General features: G+C 31.6%; 3 protein-coding genes across 3 annotated transcripts in view; all 3 read left to right on the forward strand.

Annotated features, from left to right (window-relative positions):
* Positions 1-3,190: 3,190 nt before the first annotated feature.
* On the forward strand, positions 3,191-8,916 carry gpatch11 (G patch domain containing 11). The gene is made up of 8 exons (XM_073833645.1): positions 3,191-3,327; positions 5,333-5,559; positions 5,677-5,718; positions 5,805-5,925; positions 6,345-6,435; positions 6,574-6,693; positions 8,151-8,232; positions 8,722-8,916. Exons 1-8 carry the CDS (start codon positions 3,278-3,280, stop codon positions 8,778-8,780), a joined length of 792 nt encoding a protein of 263 aa, XP_073689746.1. The 5' UTR covers positions 3,191-3,277; the 3' UTR covers positions 8,781-8,916.
* A 1,409-nt stretch (positions 8,917-10,325) lies between these two features.
* On the forward strand, positions 10,326-21,943 carry eif2ak2 (eukaryotic translation initiation factor 2-alpha kinase 2). Its single transcript, XM_073834802.1, has 19 exons — positions 10,326-10,714; positions 10,837-10,966; positions 12,225-12,370; positions 12,514-12,649; positions 12,740-12,795; positions 14,021-14,179; positions 14,256-14,388; positions 14,479-14,519; positions 14,643-14,757; positions 14,885-14,925; positions 15,027-15,078; positions 16,734-16,810; positions 16,895-17,014; positions 18,104-18,229; positions 18,318-18,519; positions 20,324-20,467; positions 20,721-20,822; positions 21,605-21,667; positions 21,818-21,943. Exons 1-19 carry the CDS (start codon positions 10,602-10,604, stop codon positions 21,941-21,943), a joined length of 2,082 nt encoding a protein of 693 aa, XP_073690903.1. The 5' UTR covers positions 10,326-10,601.
* A 2,779-nt stretch (positions 21,944-24,722) lies between these two features.
* The window catches only part of LOC141325813 (interferon-induced, double-stranded RNA-activated protein kinase-like), a 24,487-nt gene continuing 22,010 nt past the window's right edge, over positions 24,723-27,199 (forward strand). Inside the window, exon 1 of the mRNA XM_073834543.1 lies at positions 24,723-25,298. Within this exon, the coding sequence (XP_073690644.1) occupies positions 24,838-25,298 (461 nt within the window). The 5' untranslated portion in view covers positions 24,723-24,837. The remainder of the gene's footprint in view (positions 25,299-27,199) is intronic.

The following is a 27,199-nucleotide window of genomic DNA, read 5'->3' on the forward strand; positions in this document are numbered from 1 at the left end:
GCCATAGAAGAACCTTTAACATCTGAAGAACCTTTCTGTTCCACAAAAAGTTCTTTGTGGCGAAATAAGGTTCTTCAGATTATAAAAAGGTAAGAAAGAGATGGTTCTTTGAAGAACTTTTGACTGAATGGTTCTTTGTGGAACCAAAAATGGTTCTTCTATGGCTTTTCTGTGAAGAACCTTTTAAAGCACCTTTATTTTTATAAGTGTAGGTGAAATATTAGGCTTCATATATAGATACGCTCTTAAAAATAAAGGTGCTTCATGATGCCATAGAAGAACCTTTTTTGTCTAAATGGTTCCATAAAGAGCCTTTAACATCTGAAGAACCTTTCTGTTTCACAAAAGCTTCTTTGTGGTGAAATAAGGTTGTTCAGATTATAAAAAGGTAAGAGAGAGATGATTCTTTGCAGAACCTTTGACTGAATGGTTCTTTGTGGAACCAAAAATGGTTCTTCTATGTCTTTTCTGTGAAGAACCTTTTAAAGCACCTTTATTTTTAAGAGTGTATATGCTTTCCAATTAAACGTTCGTGAGATGTACTTTTGGACTATTTCAGAGAACTGCTTTATCATTAGTTGATCTATAATCCCTTCATTGGTGAAAGTCAAGATTCACTGGCAAATTTACAAAAAGTCTAATAGAAATGTGTAGTAAATATGCTTGAAGTTTATGTAAGCTGACTTTGGCCTTTGAACCTTTTGGTCTAAATGGATTCATAAGGAACCTTTTGCATCTGAAGAACCTTTCTGTTTCACAAAAGCTTCTTTGTGGTGAAAGAAGGTTCTTCAGATCATAAAAAGGTAAGAAAGAGTTGGTTCTTTGAAGAACTTTTGACTGAATGGTTCTTTGGGGAACAAAAAATGGTTCTTCAATCGCATTCCTGTGAAGAACCTTTTAAAGCACCTTTATTTTGAAGAGTGTAGGTGAAATATTAGGCTTCATATATTGATACGCTTAAAAATAAAGGTGCTTCACAATGCCATAGAAAAACCTTTTTGCCTAAATGGTTCCATTAAGAACCTTTCTGTTGTACAAAATGTTCTTTGGGGTGAAAGAAGTTCTTCAGATTATAAAAAGGTAAGAAAGAGATGGTTCTTTGAGGAACTCTTGACTGAATTGTTCTTTGTGGAACCAAAAAGTGGTTCTTCTGTGGCATCGCTGTGAAGAACCTTTTAAGCACCTTTATTTTTAAGAGTGTAGTGTTTCCACTTGGGTAATTGTGTGATAATTGAGCTCAAACTTTGCAGATTTGAGTGAACAATGTTGAATGCTTTCTAAATGACCACATGGTGAAAGCACTGAGAAATGTAGGGATTTGTGTTTTGCAGTAACAGTTCACCAAATCTGACTTAATGTGTTAAAGCAGGGGAATAGCGTTTATAGTTTATAGGGAAAGGGTGTGCTTTCTGAAAGATTTAGTTTTTTAGTTTTTAGCCTGGTTATAGTGTTTTTACAAATTGAGAAAAATTGTGACATCTTGAGAATGCATAACACTTTCTCCGGTAAAAAAAGGATCTGATCTGAATCAGGAGAGAAATCTGCACAGATCAAGCACCGTTTACAATCCAAAACAGTCTAAAACAGCTCTAAACAAATGGCTGGATTTTGATCTGAGAGACAACAGTAGATGGATTTTTTTCTGGTGGAAGCACTATTGTGAATTATAGACTGGTCTAGATGTTTTTATCAGCTGTTTGGACTCTTATTCTGACGGCACCCATTCACTCCAGAGGATCCATTTTTGAGCAAGTGATGAAATGCTGCATTTCTCTAAATCAGTTCTGATGAGGAAACAAACTCATCTACATCTTGGATGACCAGATGGTAAGAAAAATTTGAGCAAGTTGTACCTTTTTGGCTGAGCTATATCTTTAATCTGATTTAATCTGACGTTTTTTCCTCACTGAGTTTAACATTATTTGCACATGATGTTTTTCTTTAATTATTAATTATGTTGAAATTTGTGCCATTTGAGGCATTATGCAATTCTGTTGTAATTTTTCGGCTGTTCTGCCTTTTGCATTTTAACCCGGTCTTTTAGTAGACTGTGTGTCTGTTACATTATCAACTGTGAATGTGAGCTTCAGCAGGTTTTATTCAACAAATCTCTTGAACTTATTAACTACTGCTATCATTTTCTTGTTTCGGTATCATAAAGCAGACTTGAGAGATTCAGAATTCAGATTTAGTGAGATTTTTAAACAAAACTATACTTTGCAAACGTCAAACTGTCATCTGATCCTAAAAACTGAAACTGATTTACTATTACTAATATTATTACTAATTTATTTAATAAAGAATAAGAATGGGTGTATCTAAATTCTCCTACGCTGCATGTGGAAGAAAAAATATTTTGTTTTGTTTATATAATGAATACTTCTGCTTCAAGTAATTCTCTATAGCAATATGACAAACTTATATTAAAAAGATTCTATATTTAATGTTATATTAGATGATATAAGTTGTTGTGGAAGTTTACAAAGCCAATGTATTGTTATACAGTCACTAGAATAAAGAAATGCAAATACCCAATTTGTGAAAATGTACAATAGTTGTTTTTCTTGAAAATAAAGGTATATTTATTCAAACAAAGATTGTGTCTCTTCTTCATTGAGTTGCATTGTAAACAAACAGCACACTTTATTATTATTATTTTGTTGTTATCAGTGCTCAATAGCAGCCTAATCTTTAAATAAATTATTTTACTATTGGTAGAAGTATTGTTAAAATACACTTTTCATAGACTATATAATTTATTGCAATTAAATATTTTTGTACATTTTGATTTCATATTAAGAGTCTCTCTCATCTAAAATGGAATGACTGTTGGAAAAAAGGAGGTCTAATTAACAAATCTAGAAAAAGCACCACAAAGATATATGATTTATTAAATGTTATTAGTGGATTTACACCATAATATTTTAAATAGTAATGTATTATTGTAAATGTTGCTGCGATTAAAAGCAGATTTCACATTAAGAGTCTCACGGCATTTTCTCCCTTAAAGTAGCCTACCTGCTTTCTTCTCTTTTTTATAAAACGAAAATAATACAACATTATTTATATTTAAATTTTGGTAAATGCGTTATTTTTATTTTTTGGTGTGTTCTCAAAAGCTGCTCACAGCAACAGTCTAAATAGGAACCAAACTAACTCTCCGCTGCGTTCCAGTCGGACATATGTACTGGAAGGAACAGCAAAAGTGATCCAGATCCAGGGAATTTCATTTCTATTACAGTTATAAATTCGTCTCAGTCGTTGGTTAATTGCAAAAATGGCCGAGGATGAAGATGATTACATGTCTGATGCTTTCCTGAACCAAATGTGAGTTAAAATCACGTCGTTTTGTGAAATAATATCCTGTTCTGTCGCTGTCAGAGTGAGTGTTTGCTAGTGCATTAGAGATAAACACGGAGGAACATTTGTATTTATGGGCAAACAAACATTTTATGTGTTTTTAAATGAGTGGATTATGTAATTTAGGGTTTTAGATCATTAATTTCTAACGGAATTAATCAAAACTACTCCGAATAATAGTGTGCATCCTTTGCTGGTTTATGCTGGTCCTTGAAGCAATTTTCACTAGTAAATAAAGTTCCGCTAGTAAATTTTACAGATAGTTACAAAGAAACACTGAAATGGTGTTTTCCTGTAAGATGTACTCTGATAACCTTTATTTAACACTTCAAAAGTTCACATACACATTGCAGAATCTGCAAATTGTTAATTACTTTATCAAATTAAGAGGGATCATACAAAATGCATGTTTATTTTTATTTAGTACTGACCTGAATAAGATATTTCACATAAAAGTCGTTTACAAATAGTCCACAAGAGAAAATTATAGTTGAATTTATAAAAATTAGCCTGTTCAAAATTTTACAAACACTTAATTGTTAATACTGTGTTGTTACCTGAATTATCTTCATTAACCTTTTTTTTTGTTTGTTTGTTTAGTGATAGTTGTTCATGAGTCCCTTGTTTGTCCTGAACAGTTAAACTGTTCATTTTTTCTTCCAGGCCCACAAATTCTTTGGTTTTCCAGCATTTCTGTGTATTTGAACCCTTTCCAATAGTGATGTGACGAGACAAGACTTTTAAACTTTTTTTAAAGAAATCCTCAATTTTAAAATATACAGGGAAAAATAGTATTTTATTCAACTGAATGTATCAACTTGTAGTTTATTAAATTAAACTTCAATTGTAATTAATTATATGCAGTAATAAACCACATGTGAACTACAGCTGCATGATTCTGGATAAACTGAGAATCACTGTTCTCTCACGATTCTGGAGAAAACAAAGATTAGAAATCTAAACAAAATAATGTAATTTACTAGTGGTTCTGACAAAATCGGCATTGCTTAAGTCTTTAAAAAAGATATTAATTTGAACAAAATAAAAAAAATCAATGACGAAGGAGTCAGTGTCTCAATTTATAAAGACTATTGGAATCTCCTTAGTGAATGATTCAGTGACAAATACTTTTTTTATAATGGCAGTTGACGATTGATATCGTCACATTATCACATTGGATCTCGCGAGATCTCCTGCCACCAAATCTCGTCACATCCCTACTTTCCAACAGTGACTGTATGGTTTTGAGATTCAAGGTTCAAATGCTCACTGAAGCTTCAGAAGAAAACACAATGTATCAAGAGCCAGGGAAGGAATTTTCTTTTAATTTCAAGGTAGATCAGGGTAGAAATGTAGCAGGGAGATTTGAAGATCAGGGTACATTTCACTTCTTTTGTCTTCTGGGAAACATGTAAGTATCTTCTAAAGGGCAGTACTAAATTAAAAAATGTGATATTTAGGCAAAATAAGAAAAATTTAATACTGTTCAAAAGTTTTCACCCCCTGACTTTTAATGCTTGGTTTTTCCTTCTGAAGCATTATTGAGCGTTTGAACCTCCTGTAATAGTTGCATATGAGTCCCTCAGTGTGAAAAGATGCATCTCAAAATCATACAGTCATTGTTGGAAAGAATTCAAATACATAAAAATGCTGGAAAACCAAAGAAGCAGTTTAACTGTTCAGGACAAACAAGGGACTAAACAAAAAATTAAAAAAATCATTCAAGTAACAGCACAGAATGGAGAATCAAACTTTTGAACAGGGTCATTTTTTTTCATAAATTCAACTATTATTTTCTCTCGTGGACTATATGTAAACATTTTTTAATGTGGCATATCTTATTCTGTCAGTACTAAATAAAAAACAAAATGCATTTTGTAAAACCCCCTGTTTTTGGTCATTTTGCAGATTCGTGACTTGCGTGCTGTAGCTGTTTTGTTGAATTGTTTTGATTGTCTTTACACATTATCAGCCCAGATGTTCGTCCTGGTGTCCCGATGGTGAAGCGTGCAAAGGAAGCCATAAAAAAGGAGGCTCTACAGAAAGAGAAAAACGCACAGAACCGCCAGAAGACCTACAAAGAGCAGGAGCGTGAGAGTCGGGATGTTGCTCTGCAGAGCTCCATAAGCAGCCAAAATAAAGGCTTTGCGTTACTTCAGAAGATGGGATATAAAGCAGGACAAGGACTGGGAAAAGCAGGTCAGTGGTTGAGACTTTTAAATGGACTGTTTGCTTTTTAAAAACAAAAATGCACCAAAAAACAAAGTACTTTAGTCTTGTGTGAATGAAAATAAATAGAGTTTTCTCCCGCTGCAGGTGCTGGACGAGTCGAGCCGGTTCCTCTGAACATCAAAACAGGTTCTTTTCTGATTCTTAACAGCGAGTGTTGTTGATTATGTAAGACACTGTTCAGAAATGGTAAGGTTTGCACATGCTGTTTTCAGACAGAGGTGGCATTGGGATGGAAGAGCTCAAGAAGAGGAAAGCAGACGAGGAGCTACAGAATTACCGGAGAAAAGTGCAAATGAAACAACAGGTGGAAAAGAGATCATTAGAGGATTTTAGGTATGAACCTCTCGAAGCTCGTGTTTTTAACCCTATAAAGCTTATGCATAATATTTGATATTTTGCATTATTTGTTTTGATCATGAAACTGCGACATATTATTGGAGAAATAGAGTGATGACTTTTATTTATAGCATTTTATGTAAAGATCTCATTGATTTTTATCGCAAGCATCAGAATTTCATCACTTTTTGTATATCAGCATATGCACCATCTTGCATACTTTTGCTCAGTTTTGAGTTTCTTGAGCTTTTTTTCCTCCATATTTTCACTATATCATACTATATGTGATACAAAATCCTGATGCAACCTTAAAAAAAAACACGCACAAATGCAAATACTTTTTTTTTCTTAACTATTTCTTCAGATGTCAGGCTTAAAGCTTCTTCTTAAAGTGTTGAGTAACTTGTTTATTACAGAGTGCGTAAGAGAACCGAAAGAGAAGAGCGTCAAATACAGGGCGACCTGAGGAAGAGCCAGAGAGCTTGTGAGCAGCTCGACAGCCAGAAGGTCAGTAAGACTTTATCTTATTTTAGGGTTAAATCTGAATCTAAAAATACATGCATCAACAGAACAGAGGCTTTTCTGCAGTTCACAAAACCAAAAATCTCAAGAGATCTCACGATTCACTCATGGTTCTTCTTTTAGGGCATCACCGTTCCCAGAGACAGCTGGTACTGGCCTGAAGTGGAGAAAGATGAAGAGGCAGAGCTTCTGGAGGAGGAAACCAAATCAGAGGGAAGTGATGACGAGGAGGAGGAACTAACAGTGAGTTTATTACTAACAAGCTGCTTTGGAGGGGAGCGGTTTGTTTTAATGTTTGTTGCGCAATAACTTTGATCACAGGCTTGAATGTTTGAGCTTGACAAATGCGATCACCAGTACAATTTTTGTTGAAAATGCCTGCCATGCTGTCATTTTTACTACAATTAATTTTATAAATCATTACATAAGCAATTAATTGTGTGTGTGTGTGTGTGTGTGTGTGTGTGTGTGTGTGTGTGTGTGTGTGTGTGTGTGTGTGTGTGTGTGTGTGTGTGTGTGTGTGTGTGTGTGTGTGTGTACTACTGCTCAAAAGTTTGGGATCAGTAAGATTTTTAATATTTTTAAGAAGTTTCTAATGTGTTCATTTGAAACACAGAAAGTAATGAAGTATTATTACTAGGGCTGTCAAATGATTAATCATGATTAATCACATCCAAAATAAAAGTTCATGTTTACATGCTAAATGTGTGTTTACTGTGTATATTTATTATGTGTATATAAATACACAAACATACATGTATATTCAAGAATTTTTTTAGATTTATATAGAACATATTTATAATTCTATATATAGTCTAAGTTAAATAGAAGTATAGCTATTCATACATATTAATATTTTTAAAATCTATACATGTATGTGTGTGCATTTATATATACATAATAAATATTCACAGTAAACACACATTTAGTGTGTAAACATAAACTTTTATTTCGGATGTGATTAATCGTGATTAATCAGTTGACAGCCCTAATTATTACAATGTAAAATAATGCTTTTCTATATTAAAATACATTAAAATTGAATTTATATCTGTCATTAAAGTTAAATTTTCAGAATCATTGCTCCAGTCTTCAGTGTCAGATGATCCTTCAAAAATCAGATTATTTCAGGATTCTTTGATCAATAAAAGGTCAAAAAGAACAGTATTTATTTAAAATAGAAAGGTTTTCTAACAATATACAATACTGTTCAAAAGTTTAATTTATATATATATATATATTCAAAAGGTCATTTATTTATATATATATATATATATATATATATATATATATATAATTTTTTTTTTTAAGAAATTAACACTTTTATTCACCAAGGATGTGTTAAATTGATACAAAGAGATAGAATAGATTTACATGGTTAGAAAAGATTTATATTTTGAATAAATGCTGTTATTTTTAACCTGAAAAAAAAAGAATCACAGGTTCCAAAAATAACTGTTTCCAACATTGATAATTCTAATAATAAATCAGTAATTTGGAATGATTTCTGAAGGATCATGTAACATTTAAGACTGGAGTAACAGCTGATGAAAATTCAGCTTTGCATCACAGAAATAAATTATATTTTAAGGTATATTAAAATAAAAAACATTATTTTGTATTGTAATAACATTTTACAATATTACTGTTTTTTTTCTGTATTTTTTTTAAAGCACCGTGTTGTCGTCTTTTCTTTACAGCCTTTAGACAAGCTGCAGTTTCTCACCTCGTATCTGCGAGGAGTTCATTATTACTGCATATGGTGTGGGACGGCATATAATGGTGAGATGTTTTAATGTATAAATGCTGTTTGAGCAGATACTTTAAATGTGACCCTGGACCACAGAACCAGTCATAAGGGTCAGTTTTTAAATTATCCATCATCTGAAATCTGAATAAATAAGATGTAATTGATGTATGGTTTGTTAGGATAGGATAATGTTTTGGTGAGATGCAACTATTTGAAAATCTGGAATCTGAGGGTGCCAAAAAATCTAAATATTAAGAAAATTGCCTTTAAATTGTCCAATTTCTTAGAAATGCCTATTAAAATTAAGTTTTGATATATTTGCAGTAGGAAATTATACAAAATATCTTCATGGAACATGATCTTTTCTTAATATGCCATAATTTTTGGCATCAAATAACAATAATTTTGACCCATACAATGTATTTTTGGCTATTGCTACAAATATACCCATGCTACTTAAGACTGGTTTTGTGGTCCAGGGTCACAGATAATAAATAAACTAAAATGTTTTTGTTCAACAGATGACGATGATTTGAGCTCAAACTGTCCTGGAGACACGGCAGCAGACCACGACGACTAGAGCAACCTGCGATAATCTGGAACTCTTTTTAGTTTTTAATTTGCTTTTGACGTTTTTTGCATAGCTGTGTTTAATATTTATTTTTTCGTATTCATTTATTCATTCATTAAATGTTTCATTGATATTTTGATTATAATTATGTGTATAATTGTTTTATATCATTATTGACCATGTTGCATCACTTCAATTGTTCTAAATCTCAGCCAGTCACCAACGTTGTGATTGCATAGTAACTAATTTAATTACTTTTTATTGATTATTTCATTGTGGTGTGGGGTGCACTGTGATATTAGTAGATGAACAATAATGTATTACTTTCTCTAGTTAGCCTAAAACGTATCTAAAAAGTCAAAAAGTGTTTTTTTACTTACGCTACCAAGATTTTTAATGTTTTTTAAAGAAGTCTCTTCTGCTCACCAAGCCTACATTTATTTGATCTAAAGCACAGCAAAAACAGTACAATTTTGAAATTGTTTTACTATTTAAATTAATGCTTTCTATTTGAATATATTGTACTGAAATGTAATTTATTCCTGTGGTTTCGAAGTTGAATTTTAGCATCATGACTTCAGACTTTAGTGTCACATGATCCTTCAGAAATCATTCTAATATTCTGATTTGCTGCTCAAAAAACATTTATTATTATTATTATTATTATTATTATTATTATTATTATTATTATTATTATTATTATGTTGAAAACAGCTGAGTAGAATTTTTCAGGTTTCTCTGAGGAATAGAAATTTCAGAAGAACAGAATTTATCTGAAATAGAAATATTTTTGTATCACTTTTGATCAATTTAAAGCATCTTTGCTATATAAAATTATTAATTTGAGATCAAATTAATAATTGTATTTAAAATTATTATTTTTTAAATTATATTGACTCCCAAGCTTTTAAATGGGTTAGTGTATAATCTTACAAAAGCATTTTATTTCAGATAAATGCTGATCTTTGGATCTTTCTATTCATCTAAAATCCTGAAAAAACTAAAGTGAAGTACTCGACTGTTTAAAATATTGATACTAATAGTAATACAAGTTTCTTGAGCAGCAAATCAGTATATTAGAATGATTTCTGAAGGATCATGTGACACTAAAGACTGGAGTAATGATGCTGAAAATGTAGGTTTGATCACAGGAATAAAATATATTTTAATAGAAAGCAGTTATTTTAAATAGTAAAAATATTTCACAATATTACAGCTTTTGCTGTATTTTTGGATCAAATAAATGCAGGCTTGGTGAGCAAAAGAGATTTCTTTAAAAAACATTAAAAATCTTGGTATTACAGAATTAGGTCGAGTAAATTTTATATATATATCTATATCTAGTTACTTTTATCTTTACTATATTATGTTTAGTTATCTTTATCTTTACTTCCGAAATTTCATATTTACAGAATATACATTAAAAACCTAGAAGCTAATATTTTAATAAGCCTAATGTCGTAAAGTAATATCTAAATTAAAAATAAATTAATAAAATTATTCTAGAAGGTTTCAGCTAGGTGTGACCTATCAACACGCGATTTGATTGGTCAATCCAATGTTTAGCGATGACGTTGAATTCCGGAAATCGAAACTTATCGATCTAAAAGATACGAAGAAATGAAAGTATATTTGTGTCTTAGATCGATGTCAGTGTGAAGGGACACTGTTAGTACCGTGTTAAGTTGATTTAAAAACACGGTAATGCGTCTTTTAGTGTTTGTCCGATGAAGATCTGACGTTCTGCGTGGCGTTCACGTGCTGATCAACGTAAAGACTCAGTCAACTTCTGTCTCTGTCTGCTATTTTAGTTCTTTTTTTAACTGTGCAATGGAGTCTCTGTCAGGGAATTATATTTCTCTGTTGAATGAGTACCAGCAGAAGACACAGTGCACTGTGGAGTATGAGGAAGGATCCACAGATGGACCGAGTCACAATAAAACGTAAGGAACTATCATTCATAATAGAGAATTCAGTCAAGTCTGTGGTTTGTGCAAATGAATTAAAGTAAATGACTATTAAACCATTGTTGTTAACTTGTTTTTAATCAAATTTGTGTTAATAGGTTCACGATGACGGCTATTGTTAATGGAGAGCGGTATCCTGATGGCATTGGGAAAACAAAGAAGGAAGCAAAGCTAAATGCTGCCAGCAACGCTCTTAATGGATTAAAAAACACTAAAAATATTGAACCTGTAAGTACAAATATGTTATATATATATTTTACAAATATAGTTTACTGTTTGTGTGTGTGTACACTACACTACGACTTTTAATATTTTAATATGTATGCATTTATTTGATCTCAAGTACAGCAAAAACAGTAACATTTTGAAATATGCATTACATTTTGTAATGATGCAAAAAATTCAGCTTTGAATTCACAGTAAATTACATTTTAAAATATATTTAAATAGAATTTTAAACAAGAAAATTTATTTATTTATTTATTTTGCTGTACTTTGGAATCAAAGAAATGCAGGCTTGGTGAGCAGAAGAGAAAAATTTTTGTTAGTGCTCTATATAAAATAATGTGAAATATTATAAAATATTATTTAAAAATACATATTATATATACATGTTCTGTATAATAATATTGTTGCAGAAAATACACACATATATAATATTTAATATTCCAAGGCATTTATAGGTTTGGAATATTTTTAATTAAAATATGAAATATTAATAAAAATACCCAAAATAGTAATTAAATTGTTTAAAATGTTAATTCATTTAAAAATATTTTGAAAACCTAAAATTGCTATACAATAAATATTTTGTGAGTAATTTTGATATAAATATGTGTACGCTATTATTTTTGTTAATTTTGTGATAATGCATTAGTTCTAACAATGGACCTTTCTCACATTTCCGGGTTTCTCATAGCGGAAGTCATCATAGTTGGGTAAAATCCAAAAGCAGGGAATGGGAGACTACCACATATGTATTTTTTGCATTCCCATTTGCTCAAATAGCAAAAGAAAAACTCCATAATAGTGGTTTCACAACTTTCAATAAAAGGAAAAATATTGAGAGAGTGACTGATATCGACAGTCAGAAGAGAGATCAATGTCAAATTTACTCTCTAACTTGATTAAAAAGTGCTATAATGCAAAGCATATTCATATAAATGTACATGCATTTAAAAAAAAATCTAAATGTGAAATACTTATAAAGAATTTATTTATCTTAGTATTAATTTCTACATTTAATACTTTATTGAATCAAATGTTGTATCTGTCAATATAATTTAATGGATTTGAGTGAATAATGTTAACCAACAATGAGTGAAAGGTAGTGAACATTAACAGTGAGCAACAGTTTTGTTACAGTATTTATTAATGCATTACTAATGGGAACTTACTGTAAAGTATTACCAAATTTCATATTAATTTATTTACCAATTACCAAGTTTCATATATTTTTTTAAATTAATGAATATGTCTTTAACAGCGGACAATGTCACCTGTTCAAAACACTCCCAACAATATGACATCTCAGCCGAATTATATTTGTTGGCTCAATGAATATTCACAGAAGAATAGGTTAACATTCAAGGCTCGTGAGTCCACTGTAATGGATCCAGGAAGCACTACTCAGTGAGTATTTTAAACCCTAGCTCACATGCCTTCTGATGCACAATGTCCTGCTGAGAAAAGATAGAAAAGTTTTCTTCTTAAATTAAACTTTGCAGACCATAGCAGGAAATAAAACCTGATTTTCTCTTTTATCTGTTTTGCAGATTGTGTACCTATGTCTGTAAGTATGTTTGTGGTGATAAAGAGTATCCTGAGGCTTATGGAAAAAATAAGAAGGATGCTAAAGAAGCAGCGGCAGCCCGGGTTTATGAAGAGATAAACAAAACACAGAATACAGAGGTAACACAGCATTTGCATTCTACTTGCCCTAACTAACGCTATAATTTAGAATTAAATGAGTTTTGTTTGACTTTTTATTTTGCATTTAAGGTCTTCGATGAGAACAGCAAAAGAGCACAGAGGTCAATGGGGGTTGCATATCGCAGGTAAATGATAAACAACATTGTGAGAGTAACTGACTTCAGATTCATCTCTTAAAAGAAGTAAACACACATAATAATAATAATTATATTAAAAAATATATATTTATACATCTATTATCTGAAATATAATTGAAAATGTGTTTAGATGAGTTTGTTTCTTCATCAGATTTGGAGAACTGTAGCATTGCATCACTTGCTCACCAATGCATCCTCTGCAGTGAATGGGTGCCGTCAGAATGAGAGTCCAAACGGCTGATAAAAACATCACAATAATCCACACCACTCCAGTCCATCAATTTATGTCTTGAGAAGCCAAAAGCCGCATGTTTGTATGAAACAAATCCACCATCACTTCTGGCTAAAATACATAATCTATAATACTGTTTCCTCCAGTGAACAAGTCCATCCACTGCTGTCCTCTTACATCAAAATCCACCCATATATTTGTTTAGAACTGTTTTGGCTCAGTGCTTAATCTGTGCAGATGACTTTTTTGCTGGAGGAAGCAGTATTATGGATTATGGACTCGTATGGTTTGAGGTTAAAAACGTTTAAATAAAATTTTGGTTTCCTACAAACATTTTTGTAGGTTATTCTTATGCCATAATTTTACCCTTTTAGTACCATAATATAGACTTTTTTGCACTACCAGTCAAAGGTTTGGACACACTTGACTTAGTGTTTTTTTCATGATCTAAAAACTCAAAAAGTAGTTTTTTAGTCAAATATTAATTATTTAAAAAAAAACTATATTTTATTTTATTTTCAAATAGAAATGATTCTCAGTTTGTTTTTAAGAAGAACTGAAATGTAAGAATTATTTTTTTCCATGGGAAAAAATTCTTAACTTCAGTTTTTCTTAATAACAATACAATACAATACAATAAATTTTATTTTTCTTTATTAATATTTGACTAAAAAAATACTTTCTGAGTTTTTAGATCATAAGAAATATTGTCAAGTGGGTCCAAACTTTTTACTTTTGACAGCCTTTTTGTTTCACAAGATGTAAACTGATGCACTAAAGTGGTGTGGATTATTGTGATGCTTTTGTCAAGAGTTTGGACTCTCATTCTGACGGCACCCATTCACTGCAGAGAATCCACTGGTGAGCAAATGCTACATTTCTCCATATTTGTTTAACTTATTCCTTTAATTGGTTCTTTCACCATACTGTACATTCTGCACATGTTGAGCTCATTTTGACATCTTGTCTTGTGTGTTTAAGTGCTAGCCTGGACCGTGGCAGTTCCAGTATTGCTGATGAATCTCGAAGCTCCACGCCTGACAGCAACTACATAGCATGTCTCAATAACTACTGCCAGAAACTTAAAAGTGTGCTTGATTTTAAATTATTGGAAAGGCGAGGCCCTCCTCACAACCCTGAGTAAGTCTTGAACCGGCCATAACTCATTTGAGTTGGCAGATTCACTTGAGTTAAAAACTGAAATTTTCTGTTTCAGGTTTGTATATAAAGTTGTCATCAATGGGAAGGAATACCCTGAAGGACAAGGAAAGAGCGCAAAAGAGGCGAAGCAACGTGCTGCTCAGCACGCTTGGAGTGAAATTAATGAGCAATCTGGCTGGACCACACAGGCAGGACAATTCAGAAATAGAGATATGCTTATAAGTCTAGATGTTAATAATGTTGTGTTTATTAATGCATGTGTATGTTTGAATAAACAGAGTTCTGGAGATGACAGCTCTTCACAAGCTCAAGAGGCATCGTAAGTTTAAATGAACTAAATGACAAATATGTCTTTAAAAAATGCATCACTCTATCATGCATGCTGAGCATATAACGTATGATATAGAGATACATTGTAGTTAATTGTTTATCTGTTTCATAGTAATTCTCCGGATGAACAACACTCCTCAAAAAGCTCACCTGAAACTCCCAGCTCAAGTTCTTCCATTGTCTTTAAAGACTCATCTGCTGTCAGTTCTCCTATGGCCATAAGTCCCGTAAGTCAAGTCTGCGTTATTGGTAACTTTTGACTTTGAAATATTCACAAATTCTATTCACAGACGGTTTTACAGGCTATATATTAGAGGCTCTCCATCTTATATATATTTGAACTTATAAATTCAGTCTGTGTTGCAGAGTCCACTGGATGTGAAGCAGAAAATAAAGTAAGCTTTTACAGTTTACTGTTTTTATTTACAATTATTTATATTTACTCATTTTTGAATCGATAATGATGCAAAATAACTTGCTTATTTTTTTCTTTTAGATTAGCACCAAATTTTAATCTGTCACCAAATGGCCAGGTCTGGAGTAAAGAGGTATTCCAACATTATTTGTCTGTAATGGGGAAGGAAATTAGTGTAAATGGTATTAGCTGAACTGTAAAGTAAAACAAAGTTATCTGTCAAATGAGTTACATTTGCTGTGACAAATGAAATATACAAAGTGAAATATATACGTAGGTGGATTTTGGGATGTGTTTTATTTTTCTTTATTAGTATCCTCCATGAAGTAAGGGTTGCAAAATTAATAGACAAATGCAAAAAAACAAAATTTGTAAAATTAGATTGCAAAGGAAAGCTCATTTCAGCTACATAAGAAAAATCATAATTATGACAAGTAATTTTTTTGGATTTAAAAAGATAAAAGGTATAATTATTAGATGATAAAATCTATATATGAGACAAATTTATGGCTTAATTATGACATGACAAATCATGTTTGTAGATTATTTATTATGCCATAATTTTACCCTTTTAGTACCATAATATAGACCTTTTTACACTACCAGTCAAAAGTTTCGACACACTTGACTTAGTGTTTTTTTTTTATGATCTAAAAACTCAAAAGGTAGTTTTTTAGTCAAATACAGGTCCTTCTCAAAAAATTAGCATATTGTGATAAAGTTCATTATTTTCTGTAATGTACTGATAAACATTAGACTTTCATATATTTTAGATTCATTACACACAACTGAAGTAGTTCTAGCCTTTTATTGTTTTAATATTGATGATTTTGGCATACAGCTCATGAAAACCCAAAATTACATTACATTACAGAAAATAATGAACTTTATCACAATATGCTAATTTTTTGAAAAGGACCTGTATTATTTATTTAAAGAAAAAAAAAACAATACAATATATTTTTGTTTTGTTTTGTTTTATTTTATTTTCAAATAGAAATTGTGCCAAGGAATGATTCTCTTTTAGTTTTTTTTTCCATGGCAAAAAAATTCTTCCGTTTTTCTTAAAAACAATACAATACAATAATATAATTTGTATTGTTTTTTTAAAATAATTAATATTTGACAAAAAAACTACTTTTTGACTTTTTAGATCATAAAAAACATTTAAGTCAAGTGTGTCCGAACTTTTGACTGGTAGTGAATGTCATAATCGTAACCTTTTAATATAATAATATTGACTTTTTATCTTACAATTCTGGCTTTTTCATGTTTTATTTTATTTATTTATTTAAATTTTTTTTAAATAGAAGTTGTGCCAAGGAATGATTCTCAGTTTGTTTTTAAGAAAAACTGAAAGTAAGAATTAGAAAAAATTCTTAACTTCAGTTTTTCTTAACTAAAAATAAAATGTAATAAAATATTGTATTGGGTTTTTTTTAAATAATTAATATTTGCCAAAAAAAATACTTTGAGTTAAATCATGAAAAACAATGTCCAAACTTTTGACTGGTATTCTATGTCATAATCGTAACCTTTTAATAAAATAATATTGACCTTTTTATCTTACATTCTTTTCATGCCATAATTTTGGCTTTTAATAAAATATCAACATTAAGCACATAAAATGTAATTTTATGTCATTATAAGGATTTATCTGGCAGAAATTGGCTTCCATAAAAAGAAATTCAAAGTTGTGTAAAAATATAAATAGGATGTTTTTATTCTCCAAATGCAAGAAAAAAAACTTTTCTTTAATTTGCTATTTTCTAATATTTTCTTCCACAGGTTGGTACTAACATGAATGTACAAAAACCAGCAAAGCCATCTGGAAGTCAAACTTCAAACCAAGCTGCAAAGTCAAGGTTAATCATAATCCGTTCACTTTGTGTCAATCACCATAGCTTTTGAAATCCATTGTTTTGAAGCTCTTATTCTCATCTTTGTAGGTTTTTAGAAGACTTTGACTCAATAAATCCAATTGGCAAAGGTGGCTTCGGCCGTGTTTTTAAAGCAAGACAAATATATGATGACACATATTATGCTGTGAAGATAGTAAAGAGTACAAAGTAAGTCGATTAAGTTGTTGTATCGTCTTTGTTTTTAAGAGAAACTGTTTTTTTGGGCTTTTTGGTTTTTCATAGTGTTATTTCAGACTACTGGAAAGAAGACACTGTTAAATGTTTCTTTTATAGCGCTTTATCTATTTGTGTCAATAGATTTCAATTACAATCCATATTTTTAAAGGCTGTTTTCTCAAAATGAGTTTTTTTCTCCTACACTGAGCTATAAATCTCCACTTCAGTAGCACTTACACTCACCAAACTCTACATATTCATTCCCGTCTATATCCTGATGGATTTTACAGAAGTAAAATTATTTGATTGATTTTTATACATTTTTTTCTCCTGAATAATATAAAAAAATTTATGAATTTTGGATTGACAAAATAAGATAACCAAATTAATTCTGTAAAAACATTTGACTAACAGTCAGAAAAATTCAACAAGAATTCTGCCCTACAAAGCAAAAAGGCAGTAACTGCATTTTTGGTCAATAATGAGTTATTAACATTTTCATGACATTCAAGGCATCCTTTGTCATGTGACAAAATATCTTATCTCAAATGTGTGTGATTTCGCGGCATCCTCAAGGGACGGTTTTAACATTGGATAACAGGCAGAATGACAGTATAACTTTAAAGTCATTTTTCTCAGTTCTGCACTCGGCGTAGTTACTGCCTTTTTGCTTTGTAGGGCAGAATTGTGAAACTGACTTCATCCAGTGTTTATATTTTTTGTACAAGAAATGTATGCAAATTAGTGCATATTTCGTTAAACAATGCCTCATTTGCATATTAAAACCTAACATTTTAGAAAACTTGTGATACAAAAAATATCAGTGTAAGTAAGTAAAGTGATAACTATGAGTTATTTTTTGTACCCTATTCACCTGCAGTGGCTCACCTTTAATAATTAATGTAATTTGATAATTGCAAAAACTTGATATGTGTCGTATAGGTAGCATCATCCTAATACCTGCAATTTTCTATTGGTTGTATGCCTATGATGTCCAAAAAAGTCTAGGCCACAGCTTAAAAAGACAATAAACAGCAATGCACATAATATAATGTCATAATATGTACTGTATTTTCCTAGAAAAGCTCGTCGTGAGGTCGGTGCTTTGGCTAAGTTTAATAACGCCAACATCGTCCGCTACTACTCATGCTGGGTCGAGGAAACAGCGTACAGACACGATTCTTCAGAGAGCTACAGCTTCTCAGAGTAATTCACTAAAAACAACTCCTTCTAAAACAAACTCTAAATTTGGACTAGTTTCTTTGTTAAATTAGTCTCTGTCTGTTGCCTTTAGCTCCGGCAGTGGGCCGTGCAAGTTCCTTTACATTCAGATGGAGTTTTGTGAGGGAGACACGCTTCATGCCTGGATTAAACATAAAAACTCTTCAGATGTTCAGTGCCCAGAGAGGAGGACGGAGGCAGCAAAAATCAACAAGCAGCTGCTGAAAGCTGTGGAGTACATTCACTCCAAGGATTTGATCCACAGAGACCTAAAGGTGGGCAGCTCACTAAAATAAGCATTTGAATTAAATTGGCCACTTGCAATGCATTTTTGAATGATTTTATGTTTCCTCTGGAGCACTTATAATCTTAGTAGAACATGTGAACTCTTTTACTAACTGCAAATACGTCATTTTACTTCCTCTTCCTGCCATTTCAGTGTTACGCACTGCAAAAAAGGCTTTTCTTGCTTAGATGTTTTGTCTTGTTTCCTGCCAAAATATCTAAACATTCTTTAATCAAGAAGTATTTTCTAGACGAGTTAAAATGGTCTTGTTCTCAGAAAAAAACAAGTCAAAATTAAGTTTTTGCTTAGAACAAGCGAAATAATCTGCCAATGGGGTAAGCAAAAAAATCTTATTTCAAACAGAAAACTAGATTATTTCTCTTACCCCATTGGCAGATTATTTTGCTTTGCTCATTTCAAGCTAAAATGCACTTAGTTTTGACATGTTTTCTCTGAAAACAAGATAATTTTTACTCTTCTAGAAAATCCTTATTGATTTATGAATTTTGAGATGTTTCGGCAGGAAACAAGACGAATAATCTAAGTAAGAAAAGTAAATTCTTGCAGGCTGTAGGTTTCAATTCAAACATTAATGTCTCTTTGTCATCTGCCATCTGTGTGGATGTGTACATTTATGGTTAATTTAACCCTCATTGAATTTAAAATTCTTTGCTGTTTCACAAATTACGACCTAAAAAGTTCTTAAATTAGAGCAATTCATATCTTCCTCAGTATTTTCAAATTAAAGGAGTAAATATGAATCAGTGTTATTCCAGTATAATGCACTATTATAGTTATATATCATTTTTTTTAGTTTAAGTTTAGTCATTTTTGTTGTGTGCATTCTAATTTTTTATACTACAAATGCCATTTGAAAAAAAACAAAACACTGACTTTTAACCATTAAAACCAATAAAAAAAGTTTTTCTGTAGTGTGTTTTGGGAGTATATTCCATTAGGATTTAGTGCTTTTAAACAGCCTCAAGCTATTGGTTTATTTCTGTGTTTTTTTTTGTTTTGGCTAGTAGAAGTTATGAAAATTATATAATTTTAAATTATATATAATATTAAAAATGTTAATATTTTAATATGCTTTTAAACAGCCTCAAGCTGTGGTTTATTTCTGTGTTTTGTTTTTTTTTGTTTTTTTTTTGTTTTTTTGTCTTATGTTATGAATGGCTGGTAACATAAATATGTTGTAGCCAAATTGGCTGTGGAGTAAAAAAAAAAGTTAATTTCAATCCCTGCTCGTTCAGATTGATTTTCATAGTATTTTTGTCATTTTTTAGTCAAGGTACATATAATTGAGAACTAAAATGATACAATTAAGTTTTATTTTTTGAAAAAACTATCAGTTAAATACTACAATATTACATTTTAATTATATATTATATTTAAAAAAAAAAAAAAAAACTTATATTTTTAATATGCTTTTAAACAGCCTCAAGCTGTTGGTTTATTCCTGTGGGGTTATTTTGGCTAGTAGAAGTTATGAATGGCTGGTAACAAAAGTTAATTTCAATCCCTGCTTGTTTAATTAATGACACTTGGAGTGCATTTAAAAAATCTTTATTTGAATGTGGCAACATTTTTATTTTTAAACCTTTATTTGAATATGACATCTCCCCTATCAGCCAATCACTGTGTGCATAATTAGTATGCACGCTGACTCTTAGCTAAAAACTTTTACTGCTATTCAGGAGAACTTTTAGTGGTAAGATAAAAATGTTTTGTAAATACAGGCCCTGATTTGCATACTTTTCTAATTGCTCTTTTCTGTTTCTTTGTTTCAGCCTTTGAACATAATGTTCAGCAGCGAGGGAACGGTAAAGGTTGGAGACTTCGGCCTAGTCACAGCAGCAGAAAATGACAACGACGAGCAACTGCTGGAACGGACTAAAAGGACAGGAACTCGTATTTACATGAGCCCAGAACAGGTGATGTTAAAATCAGCATGAAACACTGTTCACAGCCCATTTGACTTAACTGTAATGTTTTGCATATTTCATTTAAATTCATTTATGTTCATGCACATTAATAAAACATACACGGTAGGATTGTGCAGAATATGCATTTGCAAAGTAACTAAGAATCTATCTGACTGAAGTTACTATGAGATTGTAATATATATACGTTTGTTTTATGTAAGTATAATGCTGAAGATATCTTTATTCCAAACTGAATATTTAGGCGAATCAAACATCCTATGACAAAAAGGTGGATATATACGCTCTGGGTCTCATTTATTTTGAACTCCTCTGGAATCTCTTCACAGCGCATGAAAGGAAAAAGGTTTGATTCCTCTTTTAGTTCTTTATATACTTGTACAATCTATGTGTTCATCTTGAATATGAAGTTTAATGTGTATTTGTATGTGTCTGATGTTGCACTACAGAGAATGATTTTCTTAGTTCTTTTTTGGCATTCTAGTACGAACATCTAAACATTCATTTACTTGAGAACCAAAATGACTTGAGTTTTATTTTCTGAAAAACGATCAATTACATACTATAATATTACATTTTTATGCTTTAAAACAGGAACAAATATCTGCAAATATCTTTATATAAAAGCTAATTAAAATGAAAAACAACGGATTCTTTTTCTTTTTATAGCAAAAACAATATTTTTCTACATTTTTCATAAAATAAGACTTATTTTGCTTCTTAAGTAAATGTATCTATATTTTAGAATGATTAGTACTAGATTTGTACTAGAAAACAACATTTAATACTATAATATTACATTTTAATATACATAATGCTAAAATTAAGTGCTTTTATTCTTAAAGCAGGAACAAATGTCTGCAAATATCTTTATTTAAAAGTTCATTTAAAGGGAAAACTTTTTCTTGTTTGTTTATAGCAAAAACAATATTTTTCTTTTTTATTCATAAAATAAGACTTATTTGGCTTCTCAAGTAAATGTATCTATATTTTTAAATATTTAGATATTTGTACTAAAATAAAACAAAGAATACTGAGTATCAAAATATTTTATCAGTGTACAAATAATTATGCATAAAGTGTATGAATAATATAGATTTTTTATTTTACTTTGTGCCTGATTTCTAGATTTGGGATGATATAAGAATGAGAGATTTTCCACCACAGTTCTCTAAGAAATTTAGCTTTGAGGTGAGTGTAATTTCATTGTGAAAATGTTGAACTTGAGCATGCTTTTCTTTGGTTCAAATCTGCAAATCAGTTATTAATCTATTTAAATATTATCACTTTCTCTGACTGTTATTTAACACGCTGTCTCATTTTTCACGGCTGTTGAAATAGCACAAGCTTATAGACCAGATGTTGAGTCCCAGTCCTGAACAGAGACCAGACGCCTCAGAGCTGATCAAAGAGCTGGACCGATATACTAACATCCTGAATGCAGATAAAGACAACAGGACAATTTAATGAGATCTCATCTTTTATATGCCTTTATAATATTAAGGTGAAGCATTTAGCAGATCCTTCTATAGACCAACTTCACATGGCAAATGTGCAATTCTAAAAACGACTACGAAGGGGAAGTAAGAAAATGCAAGTTTTGTCATTTACTCCGTCATTTACTTGTCATTTTAGCCATTTTTCTGGAAAATATGTAGCAGAATGTCTGCTATGTTCTGTAGAACAAAAGAAATAAGTGCAAAAAAGTATAAAAGTCATTTTATCTTGTGTCTAACACTTCTCTCTGATCATGCTGTTGTGTTACTGTAATTCAGTCTGTATGTTTACATGAACTATCATGTCAAGAACCACATTGCTGATTCACTCGGTTTCTATTTACATGAATTTCTTTGGGAATAGAAGGTGAATCCGTTAGCTGTCTTCATTGTGAGCCTGTCTGTACTGCATAATATTTTGTAACAATAAATCATGAGCTTTTAACCTTGTATCCAATATCTCTTTTTGCTGTCTGTGCTTTGAAGGGTTTTTTTTATTTGCTCACATCTGATTTTATATTATTAGAATGTTCTTGTAAAAAATAATAATAATCAAAACAAACTATATATATATATATATATATATATATATATACATATACATACAGTTGAGGTCAAAAGTTTACACCCCCTTTTCAGAATCTACAAAATGTTAATTATTTTACCAAAATAAGAGGGATCATACATAATGCATGTTATTTTTTTAATTAGTACTGACCTGAATAAGATATTTCACATTGAAGAAGTTATAAGTCCACAAGATAAAATAGTTGAATTTATAAAAATGACCCTGTTCAAAAGTTTACATACACTTGATTCTTAATACTGTGTTGTTACCTGATAATTGATGATGTTTGTTTTTTGTTTAGTGATAATTATTCATGAGTTCCTTGTTTGTCCTGAACAGTTAAACTCCCCGCTGTTCTTCGGAAAAATCCTTCAGGTTTCACAAATTCTTTTGTTTTTCAGCATTTTTGTGTATTTCCAACAATGACTGTATGATTTTGAGATCCATCTTTTCACACTGAGGACAACTGAGGGACTCAGTAATATGCAACTATTACAGAAGCTTCAAACTCTCACTAACGCTTAGTAAAATCTTTTTGTATTTGTAGATCAGGGTAAATTTTTCCTCTGAAGGGCAGTATGAAATTTAAAAAAAGAAAAATGTACACATCTCCTTTCTGTTCAAAAGTTTTCACCCCAGGCTCTTAATGCATGTTTTTTCCTTCTGAAACATCAGTGAGTATTTGAACCTTCTGTAATAGTTCCACATGCACTGCAAAAATGCTTTTCTTAGATTTTTTTTGTCTTGTTTCCAGCCAAAATATCTACAAATTCTTAAAAAAAAGAAAGATGTTCTAGATAAGTAAAAATTATTGTCTTGTTTTAAGAAAAAAACAAGTCAAAATGAAGTGCGTTTTTGCTTGAAAAAGCAAAATAATCTCCCACTGGATGAAGAAAAATATTCTTGTTTTCTGTTTGTAATAAGATTTTTTTTTGCTTACCCCATTGGCAGATTATTTTGCTTGTTCTAAGAAAAAACTCACTTACACTTTTCTGAAAACAAGAAAATAATTTTTACTTGTCTAGATAATCCTTCTTGATTTAAGAATTTTTAGATATTTTGGTTGGAAACCAGAAAAAAAGTCTAAGTTAGAAAAGCTGCTTCTCTTTTTTTTCTTTTTTTTTGCAGTGTAAACTCTCTAAGTGTTTCAAGATGCCATAGAAGAACCTTTTTGTTTAAATGGTTCCATAAAAAACATTTAACATTGGCAGAACCTATTTGTTTCACAAAAGGTTCTTTGTGGTGAAAGAAGATTCGTCAGATTATAAAAAGGTAGGAAAGAGATGGTTCTTTAAAGAACCTTTGACTGAATGGTTCTTTGTGGAACCAAAAAATGGTTCTTCTGTGACATTGCTGTAAAGAACCTTTAAAAGCACTTTACTTTTTGTCACACATCTAAAAAAAAAAAAAAAAAGGTCAAAAAAGGTCTAAGACATGATCAGTTTATTCCAGAAAGTGAGAATGCTGAAAAACAGAGAGGGGAAAAAAAAAAGTTAAAATGGTCATTTTTATAATATTAATGTTAAAGCTCAAAAAAGTAACATTTAATTAAGGATGAAAGTAGTAGAAAGACTGAATATAATTTTCTTGTAGAACGTACTACAAAATTTGATTTATTTATAACTTCAGTGTAGTAAGTAGGAAAGGAGGTGAAAGTGAGGCCAAGTATGGTGACCCATACTAGGAATTTGTGCTCTGCATTTAACCCATCCAAGTGCACACACACAGTAGTGAACACACTGCCCGGGGAGCAGTTGGGGGATCGGTGCCTTGCTCAAGGGACTCACCTCAGTCGTGGTATTGAGGGTGGAGAGAGTGCTGTACATTCACTCCCCCCACCTACAATCCCTGCCGGACCTGAGACTCGAACCTGCAACCTTTGAGTTACAAGTCCGACTCTCTAACCATTAGGCCACGGCTGTAAGTAGTAGCGATATGTTAAATTAAATGCATCCAAATCACTTAAGATCCAGCATTTTAATGGTTTTTTTGTACTTAAGGCTATAGGATGTGTGCTACAATGTATTTTTATTTTTCTGTAATGGTGTGTTATGTACTACGTAATAATTTTATGAAGGTGACGATTCGAAACCTAGAGCTGGGCGGGTCTAGAAGTCCAGCTATAGCTGAGGAAACTCAGGAAAGCGAGATTGAATCAAAACAGAAAGCTAAAGAAGGCTGGTTTAAATACCGACGCGGAACTCTGAGACTTTGGTCTCTAGACCGACCAGAGAAGGTAGAAGACAACAGTCTGACAGCATCTGGGCTCTATTAAAAACCTTTCGGACTGAAGCAAAATGTCTTCCGACACTGAAATGGAGAGAAAGATCTGTGACTTCTTGAGACGAAATGGCAGAAGCAATGCGTTGATCATTTCTAATAAATTAAAACTAGATAAACGCACTGTGAACAAACATCTGTACATCCTAGAGAAATCAAACCAGCTGTTCAAAACTGACGAATTGCCTCCTATTTGGGACCTTATGGAGAAGAAGAGTGAGCTCAAACTGACCCCCAAACCAGAGAAAAAGTCTCAGACGACGACAGAAAAAACTCAGGAGAAACAAGTGGAGGATCTGCTGATGAGGTCAGGAGGTTTAAAAGCTCTTCATATCTCCAGAGAGCTGGGACAGTCAAAACAAACCATCAAGAAACTGTTGTACAGTATGATGGACAAGGGGAAAGTACAGAAATGTAACAAAAGCGAGATCTGGACTCTGAATGAGGAGTGGAGCGATGAAAGTTTTAGCCAAGAAAGGTTTGTGTATTTTATTAAAATGCTACAGGAACCGTATGTAAGAAATGTATTTCAGTTAATCATAAAATGGCCCTGACATGTCACATTAATGACATTAAGAAATCATGTTCATTTCAAATACTTATATCACTGACAACAGTGGTCAGGTGTTACGGTTTAACTGGTTACCGTGTTATCTGGTGACCAACTTCCTGGTTCAGGTCCTCAGCGCCAGATGTGATGGACCGAACGCTGCAGATTCGCCGATTCTGAAAGCACAAATTGACGTGATATTAAGCTGTCTAATAAACGCACACTTGCTCATTAGATGTTTTTGATATTCTTGTAAAGATGACAAATTATTGGTCTGTTTGGCACGGGTTTCGAACACGCGCTAAAAATAGTCGCATTGCGAAGTGACAGCAATGAACGCACTGAGCTAACGAGCGGCTTTAATCTAGCTACTGATTGTAGCAAACAAATCAGAATTTTACTCTCGGCGTGATATGCAGCTGGCTGAATCAAGTGCTCGTGTTAACTTGTGACCTGTGTTTACTGTTATGAAAATGAATATTGTAGTGAAAGTTTATTACATGTTATGGTTTATGATGTTAAAGTACATTTCATGGAGTCACAGACAATTGTAAATGTGAGGCTACTGTGGTTTAATTAGAAAACGCTATTGTTAAACTATATTTACTATAGTAAAAACATGATACATTTTCTTAATAGACAAGCTTATGTCTCATTTGATTAATATAAAACTTGACATTATTTCAGGTTGTTTTTGCCGTTTTTCTACTATAAATACTTTGGAAACATTAGACTTGATTTCTTGATTGTAGCGAATGAAATGTAACATAAATTCTAGTCTGCTTATAAATGTTACTTTGTAAACGTGTTAAATTGTGATTTGGGTTCGATAGCTGTTTTTTTTTTAAGTAAACAATATATAAAATATAGCCTTTTATATAGACAACAAGCTGCATGTAAATGCTGGGGTAAATGTACCCATTAAGCCCACTTTCAGCTTTAAAGTCAAATAAAAAAAGGAAAAACAAATTTTATGCAAATTATGATTTTAACCAATTCAGTGATTTGTTAATTCCCTGACACATTTGGCAATGTTTAGTTAGCCCCAATTGTGTAAAAAAATCACTAAATTCACTTTTGTTTAAAGATAGGCTTAATTGTATACAGTGCCACAAAACGCATGCAAGCAGTCAACACAAGCTTCTCTTGAATGAAAAAAAAAAAGCATTTCTTAAGGTGGGCACAATGAAAACTACTATGATGCTTAGTCCACTATATATTTAAGCTTCATGCATGTCTTTGTAAAGATATCTTGTAATTTTTTAAGGAAAACGTTGTCTTTTTTTCACCATTACTCACTGTGGTACCAATTAGGCCCAAGGTATGTTTTTTTCTTTTTTTTTTAATGAGAAATCCCTCTAATTACAAACTTAGATCAATTTTCGGAGTGTGCTTTTACCTTACTAACCTTTTACCTTGCCTTATGTACTACTTTAATTTACAAATATATTTAAATATTTAGGCCTACAAATAACACATTGTGTAGCACCTTTATATAATGGGTGTCTGCTAATATTTGATTGCAAAAATGAAATAGCTAAAAAGCTTGACACAGGATTTTAACCTATATGTAATAGACTGCACATAGTATTATAGCAGATGCAGTCACAGCGAGCTATTCAACCACACTGGTATATGTACTAGCGCCTTTTTACACTTTGGCATTAAGGTAGCTTCAGTCTATGATTCTTTGAATTTGCCTGTGTTGACTTCTGTGTTAACTTGTGACCCTGTGTTGCCTGTGTGAACTTGTGACCCTGTGTTGCCTGTGTGAACTTGTTTGCTAGCCAAAATCTAATTTTACTGTTGCAATAAATTGACGTTATTTC

The sequence above is a fragment of the Garra rufa genome, chromosome 2 (genome assembly GCF_049309525.1).
Source record: "Garra rufa chromosome 2, GarRuf1.0, whole genome shotgun sequence".
NCBI classification, from domain to species: domain Eukaryota; kingdom Metazoa; phylum Chordata; class Actinopteri; order Cypriniformes; family Cyprinidae; genus Garra; species Garra rufa.